This window comes from Mus pahari, chromosome 17, assembly GCF_900095145.1.
Source record: "Mus pahari chromosome 17, PAHARI_EIJ_v1.1, whole genome shotgun sequence".
Taxonomy (NCBI): domain Eukaryota; kingdom Metazoa; phylum Chordata; class Mammalia; order Rodentia; family Muridae; genus Mus; species Mus pahari.
The window spans coordinates 3,048,587-3,062,463 of NC_034606.1; the positions used below are offsets into that span (position 1 = coordinate 3,048,587).

Sequence of the window (13,877 nt, forward strand, 5' to 3'; positions counted from 1 at the left end):
GGGAGGCAGAGGCAGGTGGATTTCTGAGTTCGAGGCCAGCCTGGTCTACAGAGTGAGTTCCAGGACAGCCAGGGCTATACAGAGAAACCCTGTCTCTAAAAACCAAAATAATAATAATAATAATAATAATAATAATAATAATAATAATATTTTGGTATTTTTAGAGAATGTGCATGTCAAATTGTAAAAATTTGTTCTCAGTGTCCTCAGTTTCTACCTGTTCCACATAATGGTGTTAATTCCTGAGGACGTAATCAGTTGCTGCAAAGGATACTCTTATTTCTGATTAATAAATAAATAAAATATGCACATGTGACTATTGATACCTTTTCAGGCTTTCTGCTCTACAAGAGAAACAACTAAAAGTATAATTAGTCATTGCCTATGTTAAATTTTTTTGTAATATACTTGGTGTTCCAAATTAGATTAAAGCATATTGGAACTGGTTATAACAGTCAAGTGTTTGAGATGTCTTGTCAAATTTAATGTTACCCATGTTACTGAGACTTCTATAATTCTCAAAGACAAGGTAGTGTGGAACTTTAAAAACTATATCTTCTTTAAAAACAAGAAGAGGAGGAATTATATCCCCATGCACATTATTTAAATCACATTTTTATTTTTAAAATTTTAAAATTTGGATGTCAAAGAACTTACTAAATGCCTTATAGTGTCTTAAAACTAGACATACTCATGTCTGGGTGAGATAAAAAGGATCTACTTATTGGCATATAGTGTGATCCTGAACAGCTACCCTATATGGGGAAGAGGGAAAGCTTGTGTTTTCTCCACAGAATGCTACAAGAGCATGACAACTTCCAGAATGATTTGACAAGCTGACCTGTGAGTTCGCTGAGTGCCCTGACTGGTGAGAGAGAACTGATTTGGGTTTATGTTTTTGACCCACCTTTGCTTGCCTTTGTCCCAGATTGGACAAGCTAAGCTGCCTTGATTCAAGCTTTTTAACTTTATGGGACAGAGAACATTAGAGACCATGGAATCTGACTTAGAAAAATTAGTCATAAGAAGGAGCTATAATAATTCTTCTCTTTCCTTCAATGTGACCAGTTATTCTAACTCAATCTTGGACTGGTCTAGTAATAATTCCAATATTAGAGATTCCTATTATGAAGATAGCTAAAAATCTTTATTAGCTAGCAGAGTTAACTTGGAGCTTAGCCTATTTACATGTGAAACAGCTTTTCTATTGATTCTCAAAGCCACCTCTCCTACACCTGGATACCAGAGCTCCAGTTTGATTCTTGCTAATTTGCAACTGAATAGAGTACCTGGACTTCCCCAAAGAAGCTTTTATCCTGTTGCTTTTCAACTGTCTTGACTTTGTTTTTCAAGCAGGTCAATCAACGCCCTATAACCTGTCTTCAGCAAGCCTGCACCCTCACCCCCCAGCAAGTGCAGGTGGCAGAAATGCACCAATATGAAGAAACATATTGAGTATATATTGTGGCTTTGGTCTGATTTGGGAATAAGGTGTGCTATGAGGGCCGGTTAGCCAATGACGGGCAGCCAGATTTCTGAACTATATCACTCTAAGACAGAGGTATATGCCAAGAGGCCGTGGTTTGTTAATAATACACCACAGAGCCAAAATAAACTCAAGCAAGCCACATATATTCTCCTTGATGGATAAGAATAGTTTATGGAAAAATCTGAGTGCCTAAGCCAGGCACTACCACTAGCCACCATAATTCCTAGGCAGGACAATGGAGTATAAATATATTTTGTGCCCCAGTCCAACTAATTTTTATTATATATTTAGGGAGGAATTGTAGCCTCTCTCAGCCTTGAAGCAGGCTGATTTAGACTTTGCTGCCACTGAGTATAAGACCACCTGGAGTGGAACCTTCCGACTTAGATGGCTCTATTGTTCTGTCACCCGCCAGTTGCTCTTCTCCAAGACATTGCTACCTGCTGAGAGACCCTTGAGACAGCATCTGGCAGATTGGCAGATCTGCAGATTGCAGGCAGAATCCTGCCCATCACCTATAGGCTCTCGACAGGCGCCAAGAATGGATTGGTGGGGGATGGGCCTCCTCTCTTTATAAGCTCAGACTCTTAGTAAACTTTGGGGCTTTGAACAAAAATATGCCTTGGCCTCCATTATTTCTCTTGCCATTTTCTCCCATACATCTCCTGCCTCCCACTCAGGAACCCAGTTAGTGTGGCCGCAGGTGGCTACAGTGCTTATCTGAAATTTCAGCACTCAGGAGACTGAGGCACAAAGGTCAGAAGTTCAAGGCCAGCCTGAGATAGACAGCAAGTCCCTGTCTCGAACAAAGCACATATAGTTTTAGGTATTAAGCAACTACTAATACTACAAGAGGCTGAGCTTTTAATTAAACATATATTAAATAAACATAGTTAGATTTATAGACTCAGCAGATAGAGCAGTGGCTCCAGGGTCTGAGGGTTGGGACAGAAGCAGGGTAGTCTCCATGCTATGGAATCATTTCTCAAAGTAAAAATATTCTGGAGCTGTGCAATGACATGCATGGACTCAAGGCTGCTGGAACCAACACTCAAAAATGTCTAAGGTGAGAAGTTGTGTGTTTTCCCTTTGTAATCACAGTAATTTTAAAAACATTTTTAGGTCAGTTACATAGCTCAGCAGTAGAGTATACAGTTAGTTGGTAAGCACAGGCTGTGGGTCATGCCCCTAAGCAACAACAAAAGGCCCTTTTCTCCTTATTTATTTACTAATTAATTGGACACAGGGTCTCAACATGTAGGCCTTGCTGTTTTGGAATTCACTATGTAGACAAGGCTGACCTCAAACCTGCCTGCCTCTGGCTCTCACATGCTGTGATTGAAGGTATGCATCACCATGCCTGGCCCATAAATTATTGTTTAAACTTGTGTGTGTGTGTGTGTGTGTGTGTGTGTGTGTGTGTATGTCTATGTTTATGTGTGTATGTCTGTGTATCTGTGTGTGTGTCTGTGTGTGTATGTCTCTCTGTGTGTGTATGTCTGTGTGTGTCTGTGTATGTATATCTGTGTGTGTGTGTGTGTGTGTGTGTGTGTGTGTGTGTGTGTGTGCGTGCCCTCAGAGATCAGTAGATACTCTGGAGCTGGAAGTTTCAGACAGTTGTGGGCTACCTGACATAGATACTAAGAACTGATGTGTGTGTGTGTGTGTGTGTGTGTGTGTGTGTGTGTGTGTGTGCGTGCCCTCAGAGATCAGTAGATACTCTGGAGCTGGAAGTTTCAGAAAGTTGTGGGCTACCTGACATAGATACTAAGAACTGAACCCAGGCCCCCTGGAAGAGCAGTAGTGCTCTTAACTGTTGAGCCATCTCCCCAGCCCCTACTCACTTCAAATTTTAAAAATATATATTTCAAGCATATAATACAGAGTAAAGTCTGTTAGGAAGTTTTCAGATTTTGCTTTGTTCTTTGCTGTTTTTTTTCCAGGGGGGGCTAAAGGGGGTGCGCACCCATGCGCACTCATGTATTTTTGTGTGTAGCACAGTTGTGCAAGTGTACACATAATTCAGAAGAGGGCATCATGTACCCTGAAAATGGAGTTATAGGTATCAGTGAGGCACCTTATGTGGATGCTGGGAACCAAACCCAGGTCTGCAAGAATGAGTGCTCTTACCAGCTGAGCCATTGCTCCAGCCTGCAAGTCCCAGCTTGGACTTTGTTGCTTGCCTGAAACCCGGAAGAACAGCCAGAGTGATGGCTCAGTAGGCAGGGGTGCTTACTGCCAGGGTGACAGCCTGTGTTCAGTCCCAGGGACCCACATAGTGGAAGGAAAGAACTGACCGCCCCAGGTTGTCGCCTGAGCCCCCACCATGTGCTCGGTGGCATTTCCCACCCACATGCACATATACACAGTAAATAAAACACAAATGTCATTTAAATAGAAAAGAATAGTCAGAGTAACGACAGAAGGAAACCAACAAGCCACCGAAACCCAAGAGGGTGCCTTCTGTGCGAGTGGCTGACGCTTAGTCTGTACACATGTGTCATATTTGTAGGACTACCTACTAAAAAGACCATACTTTACTGGTTATAAAAGTCCTACTGCCCTGAGTTTTTTCTGCCAAGGAGTGACAGAGCACAAATAGTGGGATCAGAACATACTGTCCAACTTGAACATGCCACGGTGAAGGGCTCACCTCAAGAGGACTGGCAGACAAGTCTGGTTTCTGTTATCTTTCACACAAGCTAAATCCTCCCCGCTCTTCCAACACAGCTCACTTACTGGAGTTGCTCTGCTTAATTATATCACTTCTTCCTTTCTCCTTCACAACTGCTGAGTTTGATGATGATTGTGTAAATCATCAGATGACACACTCACTGTGCGGTGCCTCCAAGATGGCACTTACCTCAAGCCTGCGTTACTGAGCTGTATGGGCTGAGTCAGACACTCAGTCAGTGCTGTTGCATGTGATAGGGCCTCAAGGGACAAAGCAGACCAGGGAAAAGTCAAAACAATGGTTAAGAAACCAAGGAAAGTGTGAGCTCTAGTGGCGAGAACATCACCTGAGAGAGGGACGTAGGTCCTGCAGCAGCCCCGCTGAACCCTGGTCTGTGCTGAAACCTGGGTATTTGTCTGCACAAGATCTTCAGGGGATGATACAAGCCACCTGCCAGCAGTGGTGCCGAACACATTATGCATACAGATTCTAATCTGTGGCTCTAATGTTCACATGGGGATGTAGGCTCTAAGCAAATTCATTGATTTGAGTTAAGTCAGTCTATAAAGCTGGGACTTTAGAAGGGCCTGGAGAGATTCCCAATGTACGCCTCAGATGAAGAAGAACTGGAGCCCGCTGACAGTTCTAAGCACTGTGTGTGGGGGTGAGACACTGAACACTGACACCGTGACTCTAAGGCAGTCTGGGGCGTTTCATGTGACTGCGGCCAGTAACAGAACACTCACTTATGCCTTGAAGACAGTGAGGCTTATAGGGGCCTCAGCTCTGACATGCAGGCCTTACCTACAGTCACTGCATTCCTGTGAGAGTGGAAGGTCACTTACAACTTCCTACAACTACCTACAGCTTTTCATTTTCCTGTTCTTCACTGTGTGCCCAAAGCTCCCTTCCTCTGGTTTGGGTGTGCTAGCTCAGCTTGTCTTTTCAATTCCTATTATAGTTACTGAGTGACTATTCTATGCTAGGCTGGTCTAGGAACATGCACTCAACACAGAAAATTCCCTTCTAGAAGTCAAAATATCATTATTTGCAGATGATATGATGGTATACATAAGTGACCCTAAAAAGTCCACCAGAGAACTCCTAAACCTGATAAACAGCTTCAGTGCAGTAGCTGGATATAAAATTAATTCAAACAAATCAGTGGCCTTCCTCTACACGAAGGACAGATGGGATGAGAAAGAAATTAGAGAAAATTCCCTTCTATTCTCGAAGGATAAAAAAGGCAATAAACAGGCGATGCATGCAGCTGTAAATACAACAAAGCCAAGCAAGGCAGGGCGAAGGGCACAGGCCTGAGGGAAGGCGATCCACTCTCCTGCACATGAGAGTTCATCCACATGGAAGACAGCCTTTCTCCCTAAGCGATGGGCGAGCTGCTATCTAAAGGCTGTGAGGGGTGAGATGCATGGGGCTCTCTAGAGGAAAGTGCACTAAACACAGGGGACAGAGAGTACCAAGCCCTGTGGTTTCACTTGATGTTCAAAGACAGCCAAAGGACCCAGTGTGGCCAGGACAGCGTAAACAAGAGGACAATGTGGAAGAACGAGGCATGCATGCTAAGGAACTTGTGTGGCTGGGCAAGGTTGTCAAATTTATTCTAAGTAGAAGAGGAGGCCACTAGAGAGTTTCCAGCAGAGTAGTGAGTGGCACGGCTGTATATTTCAGAAGGATCACTTTGTGTGCGGAACAAGCAGGTTCTAACCTTTCCTTCCTTCTTACATGGGGTGGGGTGTACACTGTAATGGCAGGCTTCTGATAGCAACCTTGTGACAAAGCTGCCTTAGTCACTTTGCCATTGCTCTACAGTTCATTATGGCAGGGGAAGCCATGGCAGCAAGCAAGAAAAGTACAGTTTGAAGGACAGGAGGCTGGTTTATCATGCTGCATCCACCCTCAGGAAGCATCACATGACAAGGAAGTGGGGTCCCAGTGACACATGGCCTCCAATATGGCCTCACCCCTAAAGGCTCCACAACCTTCCCAAACAGAGCCCCAACTGGGGACAAAGTGCTCAAATATGCAAGCCTAGAGGTCATAGTTCACATTCACACCACAACAGTAGACAAATACCCAAGGATAAATAGTAACTATAGTTACTACAGAGCACTTCACCCACTGGACACCCGACCTGGACCTCAGGGATCTGTGGAACGCAGGACTTTGGTCTTAATGGCAGGAGGGTGGCCATCTGTGGAAAAGGGTCAACATCCTTCCTGGGCTTCTCTTGACGGAGGCGCCAGAACTTCAGCTCAGTGCTAGCATTTTTTGCTGAAGCCGAATGTGTTACACAAAATCTTGGTGCCCTTTTTAGTGAAAAAACAAATAAACAAACTTAAGAGTCAATATGTTAAGATGAAACTATAATAAATTTCAGAATCAAAAACCTACAAAACATATAATTATCACAGGTATCAACCCCTTCTGCCACTTTCTATTTCTTTCTCTGCTGGCTCATTAAAAAAAAAAATCTCTATGTTACTTCATTATACTCCATTCACTCATAGAAAAAAGGTAATATATTAGAAACTCATAATATTAAAATTACTATATGCTTGATAAGCAAAAGAAATACTTAAAACTATTAAGGGATTTTAAAAATAAAATAGAACATGTTTCAAAGTTTTAAAGTAGTTTGGTGTTCTATATTTGGGAAGGCTGTGGAACTTTCCATATCCATTTATCTACATATTTATATCTACATTTATATATATATTAGTAAAATTAAGCTAACACTTAAAAGTATGAAAACATCTCATTTAATTTTTGGTTTCTGAAACAAAGTCTCTCTACATAGCTCTGGCTGTCCTGGAACTCACTATGTAGACCAAGCTAGCCTGGAATTCACAGAGATCCACCTGCTTCTGTGTAACCATGCCTGGCTAAAAACATAAACATTTTAGAATATTCAAGTATGTTACTAAATTGGGTTATACTGCACATTTACATGTTTTTCAAGTCTTAAACTTTGAAAGTAGGAATTAATTTTACAACAATTTATATAAATGAAGGATGAACTCTGTTTCAGAAACTAAAGAGAAAGGCTGTTTGGTACAGGACACAGACCCACACTCAGTGGAGGAATATGCTAGTAGTCCATCAGTGGGTGAGCCCTTTGTGGTAGTCAAAGCTAACCTCAGCTATCAGGCCTGTGGCTAAATTGCTCTTCAGACCAGGTCTCCCCTGATCAAGCCTGAGGGCTAATCCCTTTTCCATATTCCAGAGACTGACGGGATATGGCTTCCTTTAAAACAGGAGGTGGGAAGATGTTCCCAGTGTGAACATGTTAGGCATGAAGAGAATGCAAAAGCTGTAATTATTTTAAGTTCAGAAAAAATATGTAAGTTCTAACCAATATAATTTCACAAGATACTACCACTGAAGGAAACACTCACAACATCTCTTTGTATTGTTTCTTACAACTGTATATGAGTCTATAATTACTCAAAACAAAATGTTTAAATTTAAAAAGATGCTGGAGAGACAGCCCAGCAGTTCAAAGCATGTATTGTTTGTCCAGTCCCCAGCACTCACATCAGGCAGCTCGAAACCTCCAGTAACTGTGGCTCCTGGGCCTGGATGCCATCTGCCTGCCTTGGAGGGACCTTGTACTCATATGCATGTACCTACACACATATAAACACAAGCATAGCCTTATGATAAAAATAATTAAAGTTCTTCTATCTTGGTAAGTTTTTTGAAATTCAATGTTTTATTATGTTGGTTGGTGTCTACATACGTACCAACTATAATGGAACTTATACCTTCTTATTTGCCATAAGATTTATTTTATTTTTATTTATGTGTCTGTATATGTTCAGATGGACAGGCATCCACAGAGCCAGGAAAGAGCACTGGATGCTCCTGTTGTAAGCCCTCTGATGCAAGGTGCTGGGGACTGAACTCAGTTTCTCTGCTCTCTATTACCATGTCTCCAGCCCAGGAGTGATGAGAGCACAGTGGGTGAGAATATCAGGGAAGTGATGCCAGAGAAGTAGGCAGAGAACAGACCAGGGGGAGCTTATTTGCTAATTTTCTTAAAAATCTGAACTTTACATTCAAAGCATTGGCACATCCAATGAGATTTCAAGAGAAATGACAGAATCAGATCAGATGCAGCCCTGTGACAACCCGCTGAAATTCAAGTGACTTAGTGTCTCCATCGTGTCCACGTCTCCGTACCCTCTGTGGTTACCACCATTTTTATTACACCGTTTCACATGATGCACTTCCTACTAAACCATGAACCCTGGACTGGACCAGGTTTTATCCTCTAACAGGTTACCACAGCACTTTACCACAAGTGCTCAGAACGTTGGCTAAGATGCCATCTGTACAGATAGCTGCACACGTCATGAGAACCGATCGTATGGGAGTTGCACAAGGATGCACTCTGGGAGCACTGCCAAACTTTAGCCTGTGTTTAAAGACTCCCAGGCACACCAAAGGTCTTAGTCCCTGCTCTGCTGCTGTGAAGAGACACCATGACCACAACAACTCTGATAAAGGAAAGCACTTAACTGAGGGCTCACTTACTTAGTCCATTATCCTCACAGTGGACAGCATGAGAACAGGCTTGGTGCTGGAGAAGTAGTTGAAAGGTACAATCTGTTCAACAGAGAGATAAAGAGGCAGACAGGAACAGAGAGACAGAGACAAAGACAGACAGACAGACAGACAGACAGACAACAAACAAACTGGGTCTAGCTTAGGAATTGAAACCTCAAAGTCTACCCCTAGTGACACATTTCTTCCCCAAATGTCTTCTAATCCTAATCCTTTTAAATAGTTCTACTTTCTGGTAACCAAGCATACAAATACATGAGCCTATGAGGGATTTTCTTATTCAAACACCAGATTCCACCTCCTGCTCCCCCATATGCTTATAGCCATCTCATAATGCAAAAATGGATTCAGTCCAACTTCAAAAGTTCCCATAGTCTAAAACAGTCTCAACACTATTTAAAAGTTCCAAGCCTCTCCTGAGACTCAAGGCACTCTCTTAACTATAAGCCCTGTAAAATCAAAATAAAAAAGCAGATCACATATGGCCAGAATGTACATTACCATCCCAAAAGGAAGGAAAGGGGGTATAGTAAGGAAATAGTGAGCTAAAGCAAAACTAAAAACCATCAGGACAAATTCTACATTGTGCATCTCCATGTCTGCCGTCAAAGCACTCTTCAGATCTCCAGCCCCTTTCAGCTCTGTCACGGACAACATATTTCTCTCTGTTGTACTGGCTCTTCATCTGGTCTGTAGCTCTCCTCGTCATATATCCCCTGACTCTGGCATCTCCAGCATCCTGGGGTCTCCAACACAATCCAGGCTTCACCTTCACAGCTTCATACAATGGTCTCTCTGGGCCTCCATGCAGGGACACCCCTGGCCTCAGTGGCTTTTCTTGGCTCTAAAGGGAGATTCCACAGCCCCTTTCTCATGTCTTGACTCTAAAGACAAAACTGCTACATCCACACCAGTAGTGACTCGCTTGACAGGCTTAGAAACCTGGAAATAGTCCCGAGGCAAAGAGTTTCACAGAAACTTAAGTCTCCTGAAACTGTGGCATCCTGTATAACGAATGCTCCAAACTTGTCCTTGTGAATAGATCTATCTGTTTTCTTTCAGTATTGTTTTATTATAGGTGTCTCCAAGCAATGACTTGCCAAATACCTAAGCAAAACCGAACTTTGCTTCCTGGCTTTTACCAATGCCCTAGGTAGTCCTTGAGCCGACCCTGACTATTCAGTGACATTCAGAATTGCCTCTAGTATTGTAAGAGACATAGTAAAAGAATCAGGCTTTACTATCTACTACATAGAGTTAGAAATCTCAGGGCAAGCTTAGCAAAGTAAGTTTAGAATTCTTATTATAGTTATATATGGCAGACTATGTTACTTATTAGTAGAAAGTCCCCACACACAATCACTTAGAATAAAAGCCAAGCCACTCACATATACAGGAATTTACAGTGGTTTAGGAAATAGATTGGGCTGTGATTTGAGGAGGAACTAGAATATTGCATTATTCATGAGGTTACTTAGAGCGGAACTCCCTAATTAGAACTATTATGGCTTGGGCATGAAAGCCCTTGCCCCAGGAGTGTAAAGACCTCACACCTGGCTTCTAAGACTATAGCTGACCTTAGATAGAGCTGACTTTGTCTCAGTTGTTTTATTGCCCAGTTCCTGCCAGTCTTTGTGTTNNCANTCCTCTGTTTTGTGTAAGAGTCATTAAGCATCCGGTAACCTCATTGTACCTTGCTGATGTGTCACCTAACTTCTGTATTAAAACTCTGGTGCTCGATTTGACAAATTACATTCAAATACCATACTCCTTTGTGTTCATGTCTGTCTGTCACCCCCTTTTCGCCAACTCCTTGCACACCTGTACCGAAACCCCATTTTCCTGCAGATCAAGGACCCAATTGAGATCTGTCTGCAGCACAAAACCTTGTGGTGGAAGCTGCCAAGTTCTGCTGCTTGTGGGGCTAGAATTTGACCTCCTAGTTCAATTAACATTTGCATGTTGTTGATGGTTTCCTTCACTGTAAGCTTTTTCTTTCATTCTTTTTCACAAGTTAGAAGCTTAACTACACAGAGTGGGGGGTGGGGTGTCTTTCCCTGAAATCACCACTCCCCTTATTCCATTCAGCATCAGGCTTTTCTTTAAACTTTTTAATGTCCTTGTGCACTGGACTTAGCTCTGTTACACTTCCTGGTGCTCCTTTTCTCCCCTAACTGTAAATTTTTTTTTAATTTCTTTTGTTCAGCTAGTTTCTTCTCATAGATCTGCATTCAAGTGATTACTAATAACCACACAACACAGTCAATACAGGCTGTCTTGAAATCTCCTCTACCAACACCATTAATCCAAAACTCTTCAATTTAGCCTCAGGCAGATTTTTTTTGACAAGGGCAAGAAGCAACCACATTCTTTGTCAAAATATTATAAAAATGATCTCTAGACCAATTACTAATATTCTTCCCCTCTGAAGCCTCTTGAGCTGGGCTTGTTACAATCCACATTGCTCTCAGCAGCACTGTCTTCTACATCCCTACTAAGATGGTCCCTTAAGCTCTGCTGAAATTATTCAATTTCATTCCTAAAGTCTCAAGGTCCACATTCCACCAACAAGCAGCAAGGGCAGACCTGTCATAGAGACATCACACACACACTCCTAGTACAACCTTAGTCACTATTCTAGTGTTATGAAGAGATGCCTTGACTACAGCAACTCGTACAGAGAAAGCATTTAATCTAGGGCTTGCATACATTTCAGAGGTTAGTCTGTTATCCTCATGGCAGGGAGCATGGTGGCAAGCATGTTACTGGAGCAGTAGCTGAGAGCTACATCCTGATCCATAGGACAAGAGAGAGAGAGCCTTCGAAACCTCAAAGCATTCCCCAGGGACTCACTCTCCCCAACAAGCCACACCTCCTAGCCCTTGTAATCCTTTTAAACAGTTCACTCCCTGGTGACCAAACATTCAAATATATGAACCTATGGGGGAATTCTTACTAAAACCACTACACCAAGTATCTAATAAATAAATGCTTTTCAAAGAAAGGCAATAATAAACTGGAGAATGTATTACTTATAACTAGCTTAAGAAAATTAAAAGAAAGCTTTAATTCACATTATTTTTCTTACCAATACAGAAGCAGAGGTTTTAAAACCTCAGCCTGAATGTTTTTCAAGTGGTCTGCTGTCCACCGTGATCCATGTAGCAGCTTAAACTTCGATAAGATTTCTGCAGAAAGGTAGCGTTCCCCACTGCTCACAAGGTAGCATTTTTTCATTTTCTCAAGATGTCTTAGTTAAAACACATAGTTATACACACGTCAATTCAATACTCAATTTCCCAAATCTAACTGCTTTAGATAAGTAATAAACACCTCAAGCCAACACTCATAATGGAGTACTAAAGGGTTGTGCAGACATGGATTATTTCCCAGTGTGTTTGCTTTTCTCAATAGGATGAATGGTCTTGTAGGGTTGTGCACACTTTAATCTCCAAAATTTGTAAATTTGTTACCTATAAAAAGGGCAGCTGATGTGGATAATTAACTACTAGAGAGAAATCAGCCTGCTACTCACAGGTCCCAAGGGAATGCTAGAAATCCTTCTATGGGAGACACAGAGGGCCATGAGGACCATGAGGATGTAAGAGGGCACTTATGTCATCAGACAGACACTCATGTCATGATGGCTTTGAAGGTAGAGGAAGGGGCCATAAACTAAGGAGTATAGACAATCTCCTTTGTAAACTGGAAAACATACGGAAATAGATCCCTCTACAACTGTCACTTTAGGTCACTAAATGTGGGTGAAATTTTAAGGTTTATTGCGTATGACTTCCCTGATATGTCTTACAAATATAGATCATGTCAAGTTTCAGAATCAACCACGATGTTGAGCTCTATTTAAAACATAAGCTCTGTAATCCAAATACTTTTCTAATAACTATAAAGAAACTCGTCACTAGGAGATCTACGCCAAGCCCTGAAGAAGAAATGCAGTCTAACCTGCTTCAGATTAGACCAGGGATGCTAAGATGAACTCACAGTGACCTAGAGCACACGGAGCTAGGCAATGCAGACCTTCAGAACAAACAGTGCAGACAAGCGCTCTGTACCACCTGGCTAACAGCCACAGGATGTGCGAGCCAGGGAGGCCGCTGGGATAAGAGGCCCACACATTGCCATTGGGACCTGTCCAATATGAGTGGGATCGTATAGCTGATAATTGCTTTTGCATAAAATTTTAATATCATTATGACACTATAAAAAGTAGAATAATTTAAAGCAGGTCTAGAATTTATGGAAGAAATAGTATTCAAACCCAAATAACTATTATTGGTATGTTAAAGTTATGAAATCACAAAATTGTGATATCAACATTTATTATCATAGAATAAATATTTTTTTTATCCATCCCAATATATAAACTACATTTTAATACTTTTTGCTTGAGTAACTAAAACAAATATAATTTAGTTTTTAAATCTACTGAAAAATAAAAATGAAAATACCTTTGATGTCTTCCAGGGTCCTTAAGAACTTTCAGCCTCTCTATGTCCATCCACAGCCACCAGTACCTCTCTCCTAGTGTGCCCTTTAGAAACTTCTTAAATCTTTCAAATTCCCTTCGGTTACCAATGTCATAGGTCCTGTGAGAGATGCACCAGTCTGCCCTGCTCTCAGGCCCAACACTCTCACTCTCTGAACTTAAACTTACATTTTCCAATCTATCTTTTGAGATTTCCTCTACCATTTCAGCAGGGGGTGAAACTGTACCCTTGTTGCTAGGCACAGGCTGGACTTTATCAAATATCACATGGGACACTTTGTAGTAGTTGATGTAGTCTGGAGTGTCACTAAGGGACTGGCCCATGATGTGCTGGATGGCCTCTCTCAGGATAAAGATGATGTAGGCATCTAGGAATTCTTCAACCGACGAGAAGTGCAGGGTCAGGTTTCTTTCCCTCTCATCCTTCTTCTCCAGGTATATCCTCAGAAGAGCTTGAGAAGGTGAGTCTTTTATCGATATAGACCCTTCTTCTTCTTCATCCAGCTCGGAAGCTACTTTAGAGGTTTTAGACAGGTTTTTTATTGTCCTGGGGTGAACGCCATCATCAAAAATCTCTGTATTAAATTATAGAAGGCTAATAGGTTAGATACGAACGTGAA

The 13,877-nt window shown here is 41.8% G+C and overlaps 1 protein-coding gene across 1 annotated transcript in view; it reads right to left on the reverse strand.

Annotated features, from left to right (window-relative positions):
- The window catches only part of Rgs22 (regulator of G protein signaling 22), a 112,410-nt gene that overhangs the window by 64,365 nt on the left and 34,168 nt on the right, over positions 1-13,877 (reverse strand). The window contains exons 7-9 of the mRNA XM_029548194.1: positions 13,220-13,832; positions 11,839-12,000; positions 6,316-6,490 (exon numbers count right to left, since the gene is read on the reverse strand). Of these exons, the coding sequence (XP_029404054.1) occupies positions 6,316-6,490; positions 11,839-12,000; positions 13,220-13,832 (950 nt within the window). The remainder of the gene's footprint in view (positions 1-6,315; positions 6,491-11,838; positions 12,001-13,219; positions 13,833-13,877) is intronic.